The sequence below is a fragment of the Onychomys torridus genome, chromosome 3, assembly GCF_903995425.1.
Source record: "Onychomys torridus chromosome 3, mOncTor1.1, whole genome shotgun sequence".
Classification (NCBI taxonomy): domain Eukaryota; kingdom Metazoa; phylum Chordata; class Mammalia; order Rodentia; family Cricetidae; genus Onychomys; species Onychomys torridus.
The window spans coordinates 103,329,422-103,350,031 of NC_050445.1; the positions used below are offsets into that span (position 1 = coordinate 103,329,422).

Here is a 20,610-nt window from a genome sequence, read left to right on the forward strand (position 1 = left end):
TTCACAAGGTGTACAAATATCCCACAACAGTCAATATGTCTTGAAGAGATGTTAGCCAGCTGGAGAGTTGAAATGTGCTCAGCATTTCAATTTAGACAGCATTAATGTGAAATCTTAAGCCCTCTGGTTATGGATAGAAGAGTTTTAGAATGACTTCTAGTCTCTGGTTATTAGTTCTTTTGCTGTTTGGAGTAAGCAGTGTGCCACTGAGCTAAATAAATGTCCAACCCCTGGATTTTTTTTTCCCCTTAAGGAAGTAATATAAGTATAGAAGACGTTGGTCAATATGGTTTCCAAAAGAAGACGGTCAGACTCTGAGGATAAAGAAACCCTGACAGAAGATGACTCCAGTAAGTTATCTAATCTTTCAGTGTTACATGTGTGTCACAGATGTGTGAGACAGGAAAAGATGCACAATTCTTACTTTTCAGAGTGCTGATGTCTGTCAAGGATTAGTGGAGAGAACACAGAGATTCTAGGAGATTAAGTTTCTACCTCAACTGCCACTTAAGTTTTGGATAACTGAGCCTCATTCTCTACCTTCATAAAAAGAATTATTATATATAAGCTGGGTAGGTGACTCAGTGGTTAAGAGCACTTACTGCTTTTGCAGGGGACTCAGGTTTGATTCCCAGAACCCACATGGCACCCCACAACCATTCAATGCCCTCTTCTGGCCTCAGAGGACACCATACATTCATGTGGTACAGTCATACATGAAAAGGAAAAATAGGGGTTGGGGATTTAGCTCAGAGGTAGAGTGCTTGCCTAGCAAGCACAAGGCCCTGGGTTCGGTTCTCAGCTCCGAATAAACAAACAAAACAAAACAAAAAAAGATAAAGTAAAAATAAATCTTTATAAGAATTGTTACAGAAACATTATCTAGATCCTAGTACCCAAAGATACTTTAGAAAAAGTATCTTTAGAAAAGCAGCTGGTTCGGGCATGGTGAGACATGCCTTTAATCCCAGCACTTGGGAGGCAGAAGCAGGAGGATTGCTGTGAGATTGAAGCCAGCCTGGTCTATATGTTGAGCTCCAAAACTTGTCTCCTTTCACCCCTAAAAATGTTGTGCTATATTGGTGATATATAAAGAAAAGTCATAGCCAGGCAGTGGTGGCACACACCTTTAATTCAAGAACTTGGGAGGCAGAGGCAGGTGAATTTCTGTGAAGTTCAAGACCAGCCTGGTCTACAGAGTGAGTTCCAGGACAGCCAGAAGTGTTACACAGAGAAAGCCTGTCTCAAAAAACTGAAAAAAGAAAAGTCTTATCAAAGCAAAGGAAGCCACCAGCAAAGAAAGAGTGCATGATTTGACCAAGTGGCAGCTGAGTTGACAGAGGTCCTAAGAGTTCTGAAAAGGAGGCTGAGGGATGGCTCAGTTAGTGAAGTGCTTGGCAAGCCTGAGGACATGGGTGTGATCCCCAGAATCCCTGTAAAAATCCTGGGAATCATGGTGGCGTACTCCTTTAATCCCAGCACTTGGGAGTCAGAGCCAGGCAGATCTCTGTGAGTTCTAGGCCAGCCTGGGCTACCAAGTGAGTTCCAGGAAAGGCGCAAAGCTACACAGAGAAACCCTGTCTTGAAAAAAAAATCCTGGGAATCCTAGTGCTTAGGCGGTGGAGTCAGGAGGCTTCCTATGGTTAGCTGGCTGGGCAGCTTCATGTAATCAGTTAGCCCCAGTGAAAGACTACTTCAGAAATCCAGGTGAGATAAAGGCACTTGTGTAGGCCTGGCAACCTGAGTTCAGGTAGGAAAGAACTTACTCCAAGTTGTCCTCTGAGCTCACTCTCATGCCATAGCATGTGTCTGCACACACGTTTTAGAAAAATATATCTAAATGAATACGAATTTTTAAAAGTCAAATTGAATACCTCCTGAGGAACACTTGATGTTGACCTCTGGTCTAGACACACACACACACACACACACACACACACACACACACACACACACACTGTACATGCAAAAATAGTTCTAACTTGCATTTTGCATTTGTTTGGAGGCCTTTTAGGTTGGTGTTGTTTTTCAGATATGGTCTCATATAGCCCATGCTGGCCTTGAACTCACCTCCTGAGTGCTGGGATTACAGGCATGCACCACCACACTTGACCACACCTGGCCTTTACTGTCCGTCTGCTAGCTTCCCACTCATATTCTGTGAAGCAACATTTAGAATTATTCAAACTCAAGGTTGAACCCCCTTTTCTTCTTCAGTACTAGGGACTGAACCTAGGACCTCAAACATGCTAGGTAAGTGCTTTACCACTGAGCTACTATCCTAGCCTTCTTTTTGCTTTGTATTTTTGCCACTAAATTTCTTATTCTGACCTTGAACTCAATTTTGTAGCCCAAACACACCTTGAACTTTCTATCCTTTTGTCTTGGCCTCCTGGGTAGCTAGGATTACAGACCTACACCAGAGACCAAGTAGGAAAAGCTTGATTTAGAAAAAGAAATTCTAAGTTTCTAGAAATCTCTTAGTAAAGGGATTGAAGAATATGAAAAATTGGTAGAAAATTTGAGACTGAAAAAAAAAAAAGTAATTTAGAAAATGGGTAAACAAGCCAGGCTTGGTGTCATGTGCTTTTAATCCCAGCACAAAGGAAGCAGAGGCAGGCCTCTCTCTGTGAGTTCCAGGCCAGTTTGGTCTGTGTAGTGAGTTTCAGGTTAGCCAGGGCTGCATAGTGAAATCTTGTCTCAAAACAAAAGCAAAACCCCTAGAAAATGGGTGACTATAAAGGTAATCCTTTAGAAATACCAGTTTCCAAAGAGAAACCGCTTCTGATTTATGATGAGGGGCTGGAGATTCGGCTCAGTTGGCAGAGCGCTTGCCTGGCATATCTGGTTCAATCCACGGTACTAGGAAAAGGTTATGAGGAGGACCTTGGGTTTTGTGCTCTCAGTAAGTAATGATCAAACTGAATTTCTTGTTCTGGTTTTCACTACGTAGAAAGAGTCAGAATTATATCATAGGGGGCATAAGTAGATTTATTTTTTGGATTCAAGTTCCTGTTTTGTTATTTTATTATGTGTTGAAAGCCTTGAGATGAGACCAACCTGAGCTGTGTCCTGCAAGATGTGGTGCAGAGGAGCTTGTCATAGTCTGTCTGCTTCTGTGAACAGATCATTAGCGCTCAAATTTGGCACGAATAAAGACTGTTACCAGAAGAGTTTGTCAAAGTGTCAGACCCCAGGAACCATTCTCAGAATTTTGGCTGTAGCTCTGGAGTGCAGTCCAGATTGTGCATTATAATAAGCTATTCAGTGACTGCAGTGGACACTTGAGAGGCAGTCACTACTTTAGATTTTAGGTGGCAAATGTTTCCGTGGTTATTTTTGTTACAACTGGCACGTTTTGTTTTCTTTATTGACAGCTCATTTGATGAATGTCATTTTATTTGGTGCTTGGTTTGTTTGCGGGGAAGCCACTGTTGCTGCCCACCACTGGAGATGGTTCATTTTCCTGTAGAATCAGTGTGATTCTTCAGGAACATAACTGAATTTCCTCTCAGAACGTTTAGTCCTTGGTTTGCGTTTTTATCTTCGCATTCTACTTATTTTTGTGGTCATATTCTTGAAGGTTTTATGTTTGTTTGTTTTCCCAGAAATCATGAAACATCCCTTTTCCAAACTGACAAAGAAATCTCATGGTCCTCGTGAAGTTGAAGAAAATGGCAGTGTCTTTGTAAGGCTTCTTAAAACATCAGGACTCACTCTTAAAACTGGAGAGAATCAAAATCAACTAGGTAATATTCAAAATATCCTTTTGAATTCAGTGAAAGTACTCAGGACTAGACCATGGATTTCCAGAATAGAGAGGCTGATGGAGAATGGGAAGGTCTTCTCTCTTGAGAGAGAAGGAGATGATTGCTTTTTAGAGAATGTATGTATGATCTTTTTGGTTGGGATTTTTTTTTTTTTTTTTTTGGAGGCAGGGTTTCCTCTGTGTAGCCTTGATCATCCTGGGGACCCAGGCTCTGTCTAACACCTACCAGGTTAAGTCTTTTACTCTAGATTTAGAAGTTTGGCTGAAAGTATTCTTTGTAGAACTGGAGAGATAGCTAAGTCATTCAGAGTATATACTGTTCTTTCAGAGGACCAGAGTTAGATTCCCAGCAACCACATCAGGTATCTGGAACTCTAGCTCAAGGCCAGAGCCTCTGAATATTTCACATAAAAATAGTTTAAAAGAAAGAAAAAAAAGAAAGCATTCTTGGTGCACCCTCAGCTGTGAAGCTGTCCTTAAGGAAGGAGGCTGTAGTCGATGTTACCCATCATGTTGAACACTTGTCCTTCTTTCCTCCCAGGTGTGGATCAGATAATCTTCCAGAGGAAGCTCTTTCAGGCCTTGCGGAAACATCCTTCTTACCCCAAAGTATGTATCCTCTCTGTGGTACTTTGTGTTTGCCAGAGGTACTGTGGAATTGGGCTGTAAAAACTTGCCTGGCACACAGTGGCGTGGCTGATCACAGTCAACTACAGAGCTCACCTTCTCCCATCTTAGTTGTTCAATCTTGTTTAGGTAATAGAAGAATTTGTTCACGGCCTGGAGTCCTACACTGAGGACTATGACAGTCTCCGGAACTGCCTGTTGTCTTGTGAGCGGCTGCAGGATGAGGAAGCAAGGTGTGGAGAAGAGGCTGTCTTCCACAAGTTCAGTCTGGCAGTAACTGGACCGGGCATGGGAAATGCAGTTTCTTTGTTTTATAATTTTATTTTTGGTTTGTAACTCTTTGTTACTCAGAGTTCAAATGTAACCTTAAGATTATTTAATTTGAGGCTAGAGGGCAAAGAACTAGAATGCTTATTTTGAAGCAGGGTCTCACTGTGCAGCCCTGTCTGTACTAGAACTCCCTATGCAGACCAGGCTAGCTCACAGAGGCTAACTTACAGAGGGATGCCTCCTCTGAATGCAGGGCCTAAGGCCACTGCTTTCAATTCAAGCCTGACTTTGAGCCTGATCTTGAAGGGCTGTGTATTTATTTAACCAGTTTTACAGAAAAGGTAGTAAAACATTAAAACAAAGTAAAAAAAAAAATAGGAGCCAAATACCTCTCTATTTTACAGCACAGGCGCATTTTACTCCAAGAGTCTCATCAAACTACTTCTGGGGATTGACATTTTACAGGTGAGACTGCACCACCTTTCCTGAGAACGTGATGGATGTGATTTGGGGTAACTAGTAGAGTAGGGTTAGTTGTGTTTGCAGCAGCTGGTCTGTAAGTCATGTCTGTGTCATGGATTGTTATTAGACTGGCTGATCTGGCAGCCATAGTCATTTGCTCAGCATATGATTCTTGTTTATTTAAAAAGATATTTTAGGCCGGGCAGTGGTGGCACAAGCCTGTAATCCCAGCACTTGGGAGGCAGAGGCAGGCGGATCTCTGTGAGTTCTAGGCCAGCCTGGGCTACCAAGTGAGTTCCAGGAAAGGCGCAAAGCTACACAGAGAAAACCTGTCTCAAAAAACCAAAACAAAAAAAGATATTTTAAATGATGTGTATGAGTGTGCCAGTGCCTGCAGAGGCTAGAGGCATCAGGCCCCCTGGAACTGTTACAGTTTCAAGCACCAGATGTGAGTCCTGGCAACCGAATTCAGGTCCTCTGCAAGATCAGCACACACTCCTAACAGCTGAGCCATCTTGCCAGCCCTGGTTCCCTTTTCTTATAGCTACATGCTGTGTGCTCTGAGAATTGTGTGGTTATTGCTGTATTTTCTCATCTGCACCATCACTTATATAACTCGACTTTGCCCTTTATTTATTTACTCTTTTTCTATCTCACATATAAAAGAAATTGGTGTATGTCTGGCAGGAGTGAGTAGGGGTGTATGCTTGTGAGTGCAGGTGGTGAAGGTGCTTGTAGAGACCAGAGGCGTTGGAGCCCCTGGAACTGAAGTTACAGGCAGTTGTGAACTGCATGACATGGGTTCTGGGAATCAAACTTGGGTCCTCTGGAAGAGCAGTAAGCACTCTTTTTTATTTTATTTTATGTGCATTGGAGTTTTGACTGCATGTTTGTGTAAGGGTAATGGATCCTCTAGAACTGGAGTTACAGACAGTTGTGAGCTGCCACGTGGGTGCTGGGAATTGAACCTGGGTCCTCTGGGTTAAGAGCAGTCAGTGTCATCTTTCCAGCCCCCTCCTCTTTTTAGTCTATTGAGTAGCCATTACCTTGACATGCTTTAATGTTTCAAATGAACAAAGCTGTATAATGAAACATTTCTCTTCCCACCTGTCCTCCCTTTTCCCCTTCCTTAGTTTTCTTAATACTTTTTAATCTCTTATTTTTCCTTGGAAATTTTGAATATAATTTTGTTAGCTCATATCAAAGAGCTCCATTTTTATCTGAAGAGAAGACCTCCTTTGAAAACATAATCTTTTCAAGTCTGCATTTCATGGACTAACAGTTAACATATTTAATAGTATCTGATTATTTTAATTTTCCTTAACAATCATTCTTTAATACTTTGGAATGCAAATTATTGATGGCTTTGTATTCCAGCATTTTATATTAAAAATACAGACAGTATCTGTGTGAACATTCTTAGAAGAGGGTACCAGTCATATCATGATGGTTCCTCAAGAGTGCTGGTGGCAGAGACTTCTGACTTATTATATATCTCCTTCAATTGATTATTATTGGAGATAATAAAGCAAGCCATCTACTGATGAAATAATTCTTGGGTTTAACTAGTTTCATAAAAATGCGTTGAGAACAGGTATGTCCACAAATTTCAAATACTTCTTTGCTAACATTGCTCTTTTTCTCAGAGGTGATTCCAGATAGAACTTGTCCTTTGTGTTTTGTCCAGTCCTCTCAGGCAAAATCTGATGCTTCCTGGTTAGGTGCAGTGCTGTCTTAATTAGAAGTAGCTGTTGTTGTGAACCTCTCAAGAAGCCTTCTGGCTTCCTTTACATTGCCTCTGTATGATACCTTCTCCGGTAAACCCAGCTTACTGAATTCTTCAGCATTGTAGTAACATTTTAGAGTATCATCTAGCCACTGGCCTGGTGCTGCACCAGCAGGCCTGCTTGCCATTTTAACCTAATAACTGATATAGTTCTGTTGAATATTTTGAGACCATCTCCTGACTATGCATGTCCTCTCTTTTAGCCTGCCATTATCAAAATGTTATTTGAAAAAGTGCCACAGTTTCTTTTTGAAAAGTAAGTGGAATTATTCTGAAACATTAAGTGTATACTGATGCTTTTAGGAATCTCTGGAAAGTTTTATCTGAAATGTCCTATGATCATGTTTAATATGCGAGGTTCCTGAGTGAGTGTTAATATTTCATCTATTACTTCATAAATACTAAGTTCATTGTTAAAATAAATATCATACGTGCCGGTATGTATGATTTTTCTTCCTAGAAGGGTACATAATAATCTGTAGTAGTGGCATTTCCTCAGATGGAGCCAGTTGACAACATCTTTGCCATTTATTTATTTATTTAGGATTTATTTTATTATGTACATAGGCCAGTTGACAGAGTCTTTGCCATTTATTTATTTATTTAGTTATTTAGTTATTTAGTTAGGATTTATTTTATTTATTATGTACACAGGCCAGAAGAGGGTGCCAGATCTCATTACAGATGGTTGTGAGCCACCATGTGGTTGCTGGGAATTGAACTCTGGACATAAGGAAGAACAGCCAGTGCTCTTAACTGCTGAGCCATCTCTCCAGCCCTTTGCCTTTTATTTTTAAAATGTATCTACTGCTTATATTTTAAAATTACTATAGTGGGGCTGGAGAGATGGCTTAGTGGTTAAGAACACTAGCTGCTCTTGCAGAATACTGGAGTTGGATTTCCAGCACACATAGGACAGCTCACCATTTCTAACTCCTGCCCTAGGGGATCTGCTGCCCTCTTCTGGCCTCCAAGGGTACTGTATACACATGGTGCTCAGACACCCATGCCGGTAAAATACCTGTATACATAAAATAATAAGTAAATTTTTTTTTTAAAAAAGTGTCAAGAGGGAAAATGACCAGCTTAATTAAAAAGAACATAAACATAAAATCTCAAGTATAGGAACATCAAAGATATAAATGTTCAATTTCATTAACAAAGTCAGAAATTTATAATAAAAAATGGGCCTGGGTATGGTTGCACCACCTTTAATCCCAGCACTAGGGAAGCAGAGGCAGGTGGATCTGTGAGTTCAAGACCACAGTGGTCTACAGAACAAGTTGCAGGATAGTCAGGACTACACAGAGAAACCCTGTCTTGAAAAAACAAATAAATAGCCAGGCGGTGGTGGCGCATGCCTTTAATCCCAGCACTTGGGAGGCAGAGCCAGGTGGATCTCTGTGAGTTCGAGGCCAGCCTGGTCTACAAAGCAAGTCCCAGGAAAGGTGCAAAACTACACAGAGAAACCCTGTCTTGAAAAACCAAAAAAAAAAAACAACCAAAAAAAAAAAAAAAAACCCCAAAAAACAAATAATTAAATTTAATTCAATAAAAAAAAAAAAAAAATGCCATGCAGACTGGGTGTGTAGCTCAGTTGGTAGCCTAGCCTGAAGACCTGAGTTTGATTCCCATGACCACAGGAATCTCAGCACTCCTGAAATGAAGGAAGGAGGATCAGAAACTCAAAAGTCATCCTATTACATTTGAGTCCATTACATTACGTTTGAGTCCAGCCCAAGACACATAAGACCCTGTCTCCAAAAAAGGAAAGATAAAAGGATAAAATATCAAGTGCATTTCCCGTACACCCAAAGAGTCTTTATTAAGTATAATGAACAGTTACTGGCATATGTTGTAAATGAGCATAAATAAATCATTTCGAAAAGCAAGTAAGTTGTATGTCTCAAAACCTTAGATTTATGTCTGGTGGCTAGACATGGTGGCCCGTGTTTTCAGGATAGTCTGGCCTATGTTGTGAGACCCTGTCTCACAGTAACAAAAACAAACAGTCTTTAACCCCAGCACTTGGGAGGCAGAGGCAGGTGGATCTCTGAGTGCTCAAAGCTGGCCAGAGCTACAGAATGATTCCATGTCTTTTCTTTTCTTCTCTCTCTCTCTCTCTTTTTCTCTCTCTCTCTCTCTCTTTTTTTTTTTCCCGAGACAGGGTCTCTCTGTGTAGTTTTGGTGCCTGTCCTGGATCTCGCTCTGTAGACCAGGCTGGCCTTGAACTCACAGAGATCTACCTGGCTCTGCCTACTGAGTGCTGGGATTAAAGGTGTATGCCCCCACCGCCCAGCCGCTCTTTTCTTATTAAAAGTTTATAAACTCAGAATATTTTGCTTTTTTGTTTGTTTGAGACAGCTGTTATGTAGTCCATACTGGCCTACAACTTGCTATCTGTCGGAGATTGACCTTGCACTCATAATCCTGCTTCTATCTCCCCAGTACTGAGACTGCAGGGGTTGCCATTTTGTCTGAGAAATTTGTTAACTTCTTTTTTTTTTTCCCCCAAAAAGGGTTTCTCTGTGTAGCTCTGACTGTCCTGGAACTCATTCTGTAGACTAGGCTGGCTTTGAACTTAGAGATCTGTCTGCCTCTGCCTCCTGAGTGCTGGATTAAAGGGCATATGCTACCACTGCCTGGTAATTTATTATCTTTTTTAAAAGTCACTTTTACTTGGCATGATGTCATATGGCTGTAATTCCAGTGCTTAGGAGCGAGAAAGGGACAGATCTCTTGAGTTCAAGGCCAGCTTGGTCTACAGCAAGTTCTAGGCTAGCCAGGGCTCTATAATGACACCCTAATCTCAAACAAACAGAAGTCACTAGTGTAGTTGGGTAAGATGACCTTGCTGTGCAAACATGAGGACCTGAATTTGACCCCTAAAACGCATGTTAAGAAACTGGACATGACAGTGTGATCCTCTAATCACAGCACTGGCAAGGCAGAGTAGTCTAGCTGAATTGGTAAGCTCCAGGTTCCAGGAGAGACTCTTGCTCAAAAATATGATGGAGTGACATAAGAAGATGCCTGATGCTGACCTCTGGCCTCCATGTGTACATATGTCCACATATTTGCATTTACATGTGTATGTACACACACACACTAAAAGTTACATTATTTTTAAGAAATAAATATTATCCCTTCTCACTAGCTTTAGCCACTATTTTAATCACTTTTCTACAAAGCACTATGACCAAGGCAACTTATAGAAGAGTTTGTGGCTTACAGTTTCATGAGTTCATAACCATCAAGGTTGGAAGCATGGCAGTGTTAGGCAGGCAAGGCATTGGAGCAGTAGCAGAGAGCTTACATCCTTATCTGAAGGTTGGAGACAGAGGAGAGCTAACCAGGAATGGCATGGACTTTTGAAACCTCAGAGCCCACTCTCAATGACAACTCCTCCAACAAGGACAAACCCGATCCTTCTCAGACTGTTCCACCGGCTGGGGACCAAGCATTCAAATGTGTGAGCCCATTAGGGCCTTTGTCATTCAGACTACCACAGCCACTGTTCCCCAGTGTCTTCTAGTCATCTTGTTCATCTAACAGAAGCATGTCTGGGTTGTTTATTCACTCATTTTATGTGTTTGGTTATTTTGCCCACATGTATGTCTGTGCACCACATGCATGCGTGGTGCCTGTGGAGGCCACAAGAGGGTGCCACATCCCCTGGGACTGGAATTACAGATGGTTGTGAGCCACCATGTGGATGCTGGGAATTGAACCTGGGCCATTAGGAAGAGCAGCCAGTGCTCTTGACTGCCAAGCTGTCTTTCTAGCCCCTCTTTTGTTTTGAATAACCCCATTTGTGTCGAGCACTGTGCCCCTTGACTAGTGACTATGTGGTGGTGTTCATTGACCAGCTGACGGATTTCGTACAGTACAACAGTTTTCTGTTGCATCGTCAGGACCTGGTGATGCAGCTTAGAAGTAGAGTACCTGGTCAGCATTTGTGAGTCCCTAGAACCAAACAAAGCAGAAAAAGGGACATGGGGAGAGGGACAGAGGGAGGGGGAGAAACAAACAACTAAATCCCTTTTCGTTCTGGCATTTCAGCGAGAGCAGTGATGGAATCAACATGTGCCGACTCATTATCAATCAGCTAAAATGGCTGGATAGAATTGTGGATAGCAAGGTAGGTTTGGAGCTTTATCGACTTTTGAAATACTTTTACAGTTGGGCGTAGTAGCGCATGCCTATAATCCCAGTACTCAGGAGGTAGAGGCAGGCTGATATCTGTGAGTTCTAGACCACCCTGGTCTATATAGTGAGTTCCAGGACAGCCTGAACTACATATAGAGACCCTGTCTTGACAACAAGCAAAAATTTTAGTCAGGGATGGTGGTACATGCCAGTAATCTGAGCATTTAGAGAACAGAGTTCGGAAGGTGGAAGTAACCCACATAGTGATACCCAAAGGGTAAAACAAGTTTTTGTATGATTGACCAAACTTTTTTGATTTTTAGGATTTTTTTCCTTTGTAAAAATTTCATTTTCTTATCAATACATTATCTTTATTCAGCTCTCTTAATTTGAGAATCTTAAGTATTTGACTCTTTAAAGAATTTATTTCAAAAGAAGCTTAAGCTACATGAAGTGGTGTGTGCCTCTAATCCCAGCACTTGGGGCTGAGGCAGGAAGACAGAAATTCTGAAGGCAGGAGAGGGGCCATATAGGGAGGCCCTCTTCTGATTTAGAAAGGGACTGTGAGAATCATTGGGTAGAGTGCTTGCTCTGTGAACCTGAAGACTGATTTGATCCCTGGAACCCACTTAAAAGTCTCAGCAAAGAACTGGCTCCACAAAGCTTTCCTCCGCAGGGACATGCCCCATATGCACAGTGTACATGCATTAATAAATATATATATATATTTTTTTTTGCCGGAGCTGAGGACCGAACCCAGGGCCTTGAGCTTGCTAGGCAAGCGCTCTACCACTGAGCTAAATCCCCAAACCCAATAAATAATTTTTAAAAGACAAACTTCCGGGGCTGGAGAGATGGCTCAGTGGTTAAGAGCACCGACTGTTCTTCCAAAGGTCCTGAGTTCAATTCCCAGCAACCACATGGTGGCTCACAACCATCTGTAATGAGATCTGGTGCCCTCTTCTGGCCTGCAGGGATACATGCTGTATACATAATAAATAAATAAATCTTTAAAAAAAAAAAAGACAAACTTCCTCAGTTATAAAGATCAAGTATAGTTTATTATATGTTAAATACTTGATAAGTGGCTAGATTAGTGGTTCTCAACCTGTGGGTCATGACTCCTTTGGGAGTCGTACAACCCTTTAACAGGGGTTGCCTAAGACCGTCAGAAATATCATATATCTATATTATGATTCATAACAATAGCAAGATTACAGTTAATGAAGGAAAAATGAAAATAATTTTATGATCGGGGGTCACCACAACATGAGAAATTGGTGCACAGCAATAAAGGTTGAGAACCACTGGGCTGGGAGCTGGAGGGATGGCTCAGTGGTTAAGAGCATTGGCTGCTTTTCCAGAGGACCTGGGTTCAATTCCCAGCACCCACATGGCAGCTCATAACTGTCTGTAACTCCTGGTCCAGGGGACCTGACATAGACATACATGCAGGCAAAACACCAATGTACATAAAATACAGATAAATTATTATTTAAAAAAAAAAAAAAAGGGCTGGGTGATGGTGGCACAAGCCTTTAATCCCAGCATCTTTGTGAGTTCGAGGCCAGCCTGTTCTACAGAGTGAGATCCAGGAAAGGCACAAATCTACAGAAACCCTGTCTCGAAAAACCAAAAAAAAAAAAGAACCACTGGGCTAGAGAGATGCCTCAGAGGTTACGAATGCTTGCTGCTCTTGCAGAGGACCCAGGTTCAATTTCCAGCACCTGCATGGTGGTTCATAACTGTCTGTAACCCCAGTTCTAGGAGATCCAGCAAGCACACACATGATACATATATATGTACACGCAGGTAAAACGTTTGTACCCCACAAAGTGTAAAATATTTTTTGAACACTGGGAAGAGAACTGGTCATGGAGGTGCACACTTTTCATCCCAGCACTTGGGAGGCAGAGGCAGGGGGATCTCTGTGAGTTCGAGGTATTTATTTGTGTTTCAAAAAATCTCAAGATGGGCTGGAGAGATGGCTCAGAGATTAAGAGCACTGACTGCTCTTCCAGAGGTCCTGAGTTCAATCCCCAGCACCCATATGGTGGCTCACATGTAATGAGATCTGGCGCCCTCTTCTTGTGTACATAATAAACAAATAAATCTTTAAAAAAAATCTCAAGATTACTTTTTTTTTTATTTTTTATTTTTTTAAATACAAGGTTTCTCTGTGTAGCCTGACTGTACTGGAATCTATGCTATAGACCAGGCTGGTCTTGAACTCGGAGATCCACCTGCCTCTGCCTCCCGAGTGCTGGGATTAAAGGTGTGGGCCACCACTGCCTGGCTCAAAGATGACTTTTTATTTCTGAAAAGTGGAGAGCTCCCAAGCCATCTTATTTCACTACGAATGCTTTAATTTGATTACATATAGAAGAAAACTTTAGGTAGTTTTTGCAGATATGTGATTTACATAAGTGCCTTGGTAAAGTTTGTCTTACTTCTTTCCAGATGCCTTGTTTGTTTGGGAATTTTGGGGGTCTTGTTGTTGATTGTTTTTATAGGATCTCACTAACTGGCTGGCCTGGAATTAGCTGTGTAGACCAGGCTAGCCTAGAACTTTGATTCTCCTGCCTCTGCCTCTCAAGTCCTTAGCTTATCAGTGTGCACTACCATGTCTATCATCTTTTCAATGGTTCTTAAAATTATTCTTCTAGTTTTTTTTTTTTTTTTCCTTCGTTTTTCGAGACAGGGTTTCCCTGTGTAGCTTTGCGCCTTTCCTGGAACTCACTTGGTAGCCCAGGCTGGCCTCAAACTCACAGAGATCCATCTGCCTCTGCCTCCCGAGTGCTGGGATTAAAGGCGTGCGCCTCCACTGCCCGGCCACTATAATATTTATTTTTGTATTTTTGAGATAGAGCCTTTCTGTGTTACCTAGGCTGGCCTTGAGCTGAGAACAATCCTCCCAGAGGAGGATTTTTTTTTTTTTTTAAAGATTTATTTATTTATTATCTATACAGTATCCTGCCCGCATGTGTCCCTGCAGGCCAGAAGAGGGCACCAGATCTCATTACAAGTGGTTGTAAACCACCATGTGGTTGCTGGGAATTGAACTCAGGACCTCTTGAAGAGCAGCTGGTGCTCTTAACCATTGAGCCATCTCTCCAGCCCTATTCTAGTTTTTGACAGACACTCCAAACTAAATATTTATTTAGAAAAACGGATTTTAGAGTCTTATATGGGCTAAATTTAGGGTCTGTACTCAACTTGAATATGTTCATTGGGAATGTGATCATGGACAAGGACATGTGTGTGTTTGTGAGTGTGTGTTTGTGTGAATGTCTGGAGGTTATTCCTCAGGCAACAGCTACTTTTTTTTTGGAAACAGTCCTTCAGTAGCCTGAGACTTGCCAAGTATCCTAATATATATAGGCTGGCTGGCCAATGCACCTCAGGAGTCCACCTGCCTGGGATTATAAGTACATGCTACTGTGCCTGGCTTCTTTTACATGGATTCTGGGTATTAACTTAGGTCCTCATTCTTGTTTGTTTGTTTGTTTTTAAAAAAGACCAGGCAGTGGCGGCACATGCCTTTAATCCCAGCTCTCGGGAGGCAGATATCTGAGTTCAAGGCCAGCCTGGTCTACAGAGCAAGATCCAGGAAGGACAGGCATCCAAACTACACAGAGAAACACTGTCTTGAAAAACCAAAAAAAAAAAAAAAAGGACTTTATTATTGAGTAGATCCTCTCCCGGCTCCCATTTGCCTCTTAATTTAAACTTTGAGCTTGAGTCTGTCATGGTCATGTTGTATACGTGACATTTCAGGTCTGTATTTCATGAATAAGTAGTGCTTATTTTGAGTAATGTGCTTCAGTTCTCATCATTTCTCCCTGCAGGACCTCACAACCCAGATGATGCAGTTGATCGGTGTTGCCCCAGTGAACTTACAGCATGACTTCATCACTAGCCTTCCTGAGATCCTAGGGGATTCCCAGCATGCTAATGTGGGGAAAGAACTTAGGTGGGTAAGCACTGTGCCTGTCTCATGGAGTCTCCACCAGGGCATCTTGTTCATTGCAATATGAAAAGAGCTAAGTTTAAGGCTGGTGGGGTAACTCGGTGGCTAAGGGCCTTTCCTGTCATTTCTGATGACAGAAGTTTGATCCTGGCACCCACATAGTAGAAGAGAACTGACTAGAACCAGTTTTCCTCTGACTTCCGTATGTGTACTGTGGCACACATTAGTGTGTGTGTGCGTGTACACACATACACATGCTTTGGGGACATAAAGGCTGGAACACAGGTGTTTAAGGTCATCCTCAGTTGTGTAACAAGTTCAAAGCCAGTCTGAAGTACTTGAGACTTGAAACCACACACAAACAGTGGTTGGGTATATTACTCAGTTGATAGAATGCTTGTCTGACGTGTATAAAATGTATTAATTTCCTAGCACTACACAAACTAGATGTGGCAGAAGGCAGAAGCAGGAGGATCAGATTCAAGGTCATCCTTGGCTACATTTTTGTTTGAATCCAGCCTAGGATACACAAAATCCTGCCTCAAGATGTAAAAATGACAAAATATGGTACATGTAACTTACATGAGTAGGGAGGGTATGGGGTTTGACTTGGTTTTCTAGTCGGTGCATATATTTGTGTGGTCCCATTTACTTTTCCCCTCCCCTCACCCCCTTTTTAAGATGGGGTCACATATAGTCCAGACTGGCCCAAGTTCCCTCTGTAGCTAAGTAGTATGACCTTGAACTGCTGATCCTCAAGTTTTGATCTGGGATTACAGGTATGTCCCACTACGTTTGCCTTCCACATAAATTATTTCTTTGTTTATTTTGCTGTGTGACTGGGGATAATGCACACATGCACCTCTGTGTGTGGAGGTCAGAGGACAACTTTCTGGAGTTGATTCTTTGCTTCCATATTTTACATTCCCAGAATCAAGCTCAGATCTTCAGGCTTGACAGCAAATGGCATCATCTGTTGAGCCACCTCACTGGCCCCGTTTGTGTTCATTTAAATAATGAATCTGTTAGGAAAATAACTGGTTTAGGACTAGGCTTTATTTGAATGCAATCTCTTTGTTACCTTTCCTCTAAGGGTTTCTCAAGTTTGACTCCACAAAAATCATTTGTGGAACTCTTAAATATCTACATGTTTGGGTGCTGAGATCCATTGCTAGCTGCCACTCATGTGAAAATAGTTCTGTAATTAGAGGGTAGTAATTAACAAGAGGGGAACCATATCCCTAGGTTACAGTTTCTGTCCTTATTTTCCTCAGTGCTAGGAATTGAAGCCACAGCCTCATGTACCCTGAGCAAGTGCATACTAGTTTTATGGGCTCTATCTTAATGCATATCTTTTTCCTAGGAGTAGTTTTAAACATTCATTTTATAATTCTTTAAAAAAAAGATTTTGAGGGACTGGAGAGATGGCTCAGAGGTTAAGAGCACTGACTGCTCTTCTGGAGGTCCTGAGTTCAGTTCCCAGCAACCAACCTCTTCTGGCCTGCAGTCATACATGCTGTATTCATAATAAATAAATCTTTAAAAAAAAAAAAGATTTTGAGGCAGGGTCTCACTGTAGTTCTGGCTGGCCTGGAATTTGCTATATAGATCAGGCTGTCTCTGCCTCTGCTTCCTGAGTGCTGGGATTAAAGGCGTGTGCCCCCATGCTATCCCGTGATAGTTGTCTCAGTACTGGGCAGCCTGCAGATAATGCTCAGTGATTTCTTCCTTGGTGCTTTTAGACAGTGTGCTTCTCTGGATAGATCAGTGTTACACATTTTGCATGTACAATAGGCTTATCCTGTTGTACCTTCTCACAGGGTCCCTCCTACCTCTCTCACTTCTGTCTCCTGCTGAGACTCCGTGCATATGTCTATCATCTGTGCCACAGCCCACTGTAATCATCGTGGGTTTTTCCTCCTAGTTTTTCAGGAAAAATGTATACCACTCAGTAGCAATAACTTCTCAGTAGTAAAGATGATGAAAGAGGGCATTTCATTTCTACATGATTATTTGAAGTTTTGTAATAAACATGTATTACGTTTTCTCATGAAGACAGTAATAACTGAATACAGTCTGTTTGGTTTGTTCCTTTTTTTTTTTTGTTTTTGAGACAGTTTTTCTCTATGTAGTCTCAACTGTCCTGGAGCACTGTATGTAGACCAGGCTGGCTTGAGCTCACAGAAATCTAATAAGAGCTATTGGGGTCCAGCCCCGAATAACTCTTTCCCAGGGTCCAGGCAAGAATCTACAACCAGCTGAGAATCTAATCTTAGAAATATCAAAAGAATTTATGTACACCAAGCTCTTTCAGTCCATTCTTAGACTTTACTTTGTGTCCTAAGTTAATTCTTTCTCCTAAATCTACAGCTTCTTTCAGATATTTCCCTGCTGTTCTCTCTTTGTTCTGTCTCGAGTCTCTGAAGTTTCCAGTTCTTATACACATACAATCAGCAATTCTCTGGCCAAAGCAAGGTCGTAAGGCTTGAGTTCTTCCAGGGTCATAAAAGCAGATAAGAGTTTACATCAGGCAGTGACTGTCGGGCTTTCTCTATGACTCAAGGAGGGGGTGACTTGTAAAAGCCTCAGTGAACTCTTTAAGGGAACAGGTCAGATGAGAGGAAGAGATCAATCAATTAGGGAAATCTACGAAGGGAAAGGGGATCCATGTGTAACACTGCATTCCTAAGTGGGTAGATAATAAGCTAATTAGTAAACCCAGGTGAAGGGAAGGAGTTAAGAACTTACTAGTGCCAGGTTAGCTTAGGGCAGCACTTTCCTATCTGCAGGCGGGGTGAGCCCAGGGCACACTTGTTCCTTGTCTATCTAAAGGCTGTGGATCAACAAACTCAGACATGTTGTATGTCCTTGGGTGCCTGAGGATGTCTCAAATGAGATACTTTTGTCTGGACACTTAACACTGACCAAATGCCTGCCACTGAAGGTAACTGCAGGAAGGCAGACCTCTAAGTTCACACTGGAGAAAGGAACAAAGACCTGGTTGTGGGAAACAGGTTTCGACTGTGAGACTGTTTTCACACATAGCTGGGGAGTATTATCCAAATACCCCAAATGTGTAGGGGGAATTGTGCCCAGTAAATGATCAATCACACTGTTAGAAGATCTTGGAAAAAGAATCGGATGGGAAGGCTGCAATAGCACACAGGAAATTCACTGCAGGAAACAGCTAATACATTCAAAAGCCAGTACCACCAAGACTCCTTGAGTTTTGACTTCGACCGCCTCAGAGCCCCTGGCTCTAACGGGTCAGCCTTGCCAGTCCCAGCCTAGGAACTTCTCGTTGGCCTTAAAGGTGTGCACCAGAATGCAATAATTTTTCGGAACTAATACAGTTGGTTTTCTTTTTTCTTTTTTTGTTTTGTTTTGTTTGTTTGTTTTTTGTTTTTTGGGACATGTAGCCCTGGCTGTCCTGGAATTCACTTTGTAAAGGAGGCTAGCCTCAAACTCACAGACCTCCAGCTGCTTCTGCCTCCCAAGTGCTGGGATTAAAGGCGAGTATCACCACCAACTGGCTACAGCTGGTTTTCTTGGTTAGTTGGTTTTTTTGTTTTTGTTTTTTGTTTTTTTGGTTTTTTTGTTTTTGTTTTTTTTTGAGCTGAGGATCGAACCCAGGGCCTTGCGCTTGCTAGGCAAGTGCTCTACCACTGAGCTAAATCCCCAACCCTTACAGCTGGTTTTCTTATCAGTGGGTTCAATTCTCAAGTTCAAGCAACTACAGATTAAAAATCTTCGAAAAAAGAAAAATTATACATGCACTGACATGCTGATATAATTTATAATAAATACAATATAACATGACAACCATTTGCCTAGCTTTTACATCAAATCAGGTATTGTCAGTGTCCTAGAAGTAACTGGCATTCTGTAGCAGTATGGACAGGCTATATTCTAATAACCACACCATTTTATAGAAGGAACTTGAGCATCCTAGGATTTTGTTGCCATGGGTAACCTAGGAACCAATCCACTCTAGGTACCAATAGATAACTGAATATCCTGTCTTTCCCCACTCTAGTGAGTGGCTTTCTCAGGTTGTTTCTGCACAGTTCCATTCAGACTATTACCCAGCTTTTCCTTCTTTGCTATTAACAGAGAGCTACTCATGCAGAATACTTCGTTGACTGTTCCAATTTTGGATGTCTTTTCCAGTCTCCGACTTGACCCAAACTTCCTGTCTGAGGTAGGGAAGATCCTGCTTTTCAAAAGTAGGGAGAAATCATGTGAAATAAAAGAAAATAGTGCTTTGAAATTATGCTTACAAATGTAAGTATTATGTAACACACACACACACATGCCTGTGATGGGGACCATCACGGGTATCAAAATCAGGGCCTGCTATAACACTAAGCCAGAAAATAGCAGTTTTACTTTTTTTTTTTTTTAATTTAATTCAGATGGTCTGACCAGGTAACCCAAAATGGCCTCATACTCAAAATCTTTCTGCCTTAGTCTCCCCAGTGTTGGGATAATACGTATGTGCCCCAGGCCTGGCTTAAGCAATGCAATTTAGTTGGGTTTGGTTTTGTTTTGTTACTGTGCTATTAATCAAACCCAGTGTCCTACATATGCTAGGCAAACATTTCACAGGTGAATCACATCCTCATCTCTTAAGTTATAAGCTTGTGTGTGTTTGTGTGTATATGCATACACGTGGATGTGCATGCACGTGGAAGATGTGCATACATGTGGAAGCCAGAGGACAGCCTTAGGTGTTCTTTAGTCTGTCCACTTAAAAATTTTTTTGAAGCTGGACAGTGGTGGCACACGCCTTTAATCCCAGCACTCGGAAGGCAGAGGCAGGAGGATATCTGTGAGTTCGAGGACAGCCTGGGCTACCAAGTGAGTTCCAGGAAAGTCTCAAAGTTACACAGAGAAACCCTGTCTTGAAAAAACCAAAATAAATAAATAAATTTTTTTTTGAGACCCTGTCTCTCACTGTGGATCTTACTAGCAAGCTTCTGAGATCTGCTTATCTCCAAAGCACCAATGCTGGGATTGCAAGCACTTACAGCCATGCCTGGCTATTTTTATGTGAGTTTTGGGGGTCAAACTAGGTGTCATGTGATGGCTGGGAATACAGCTTAGTTGTAAAGTGCTTGCCTAGGATGTACAAAGCTTTGATCCCCTTCACCACCTACACCTGATATCGTGGCATACACATAAATAAGTACAGACTGGAGGAAGAGAAGTTGAAGACCATCGGAAGCTACAGAGTGAGCTCAAGGCCAGCCTGGGATGCTAAAACCCTCAAGGAAAATAGCAGCAACACGTTTTTTACTTCTTTTGTAACTTTTAAAATACAAGCATTCCTGAATTTACCTGGTTTTTACTTGGCAATTATTTCTCTGGGCCTCAGTTCCCTTCTGAATAACATAGTCTTATTCTGGAAGAGAGGTAGCTGTTCATCGTTCTGTCTAAATGACTTCCAAAGACAAACCCTCTGGGGACAGGTCCATAAACCCAGTGGTCATTCTCGGTCCAAAGTAAGTTCACCATGGTCAGCGGTGAGGGCGGCAGGGGAGAGGGACACTTCATTTTCCTCTTCTGTTTTCAGTT

At 41.9% G+C, this 20,610-nt stretch overlaps 1 protein-coding gene across 1 annotated transcript in view; it reads left to right on the forward strand.

Annotated features, from left to right (window-relative positions):
- Window positions 1–20,610, forward strand: part of Fancd2 (FA complementation group D2) — a 72,118-nt gene that overhangs the window by 2,101 nt on the left and 49,407 nt on the right. The window contains exons 2-10 of the mRNA XM_036181795.1: window positions 254–350; window positions 3,609–3,749; window positions 4,311–4,378; window positions 4,526–4,629; window positions 5,071–5,131; window positions 7,118–7,170; window positions 10,977–11,055; window positions 14,912–15,036; window positions 19,147–19,234. Of these exons, the coding sequence (XP_036037688.1) occupies window positions 287–350; window positions 3,609–3,749; window positions 4,311–4,378; window positions 4,526–4,629; window positions 5,071–5,131; window positions 7,118–7,170; window positions 10,977–11,055; window positions 14,912–15,036; window positions 19,147–19,234 (783 nt within the window). The 5' untranslated portion in view covers window positions 254–286. The remainder of the gene's footprint in view (window positions 1–253; window positions 351–3,608; window positions 3,750–4,310; window positions 4,379–4,525; window positions 4,630–5,070; window positions 5,132–7,117; window positions 7,171–10,976; window positions 11,056–14,911; window positions 15,037–19,146; window positions 19,235–20,610) is intronic.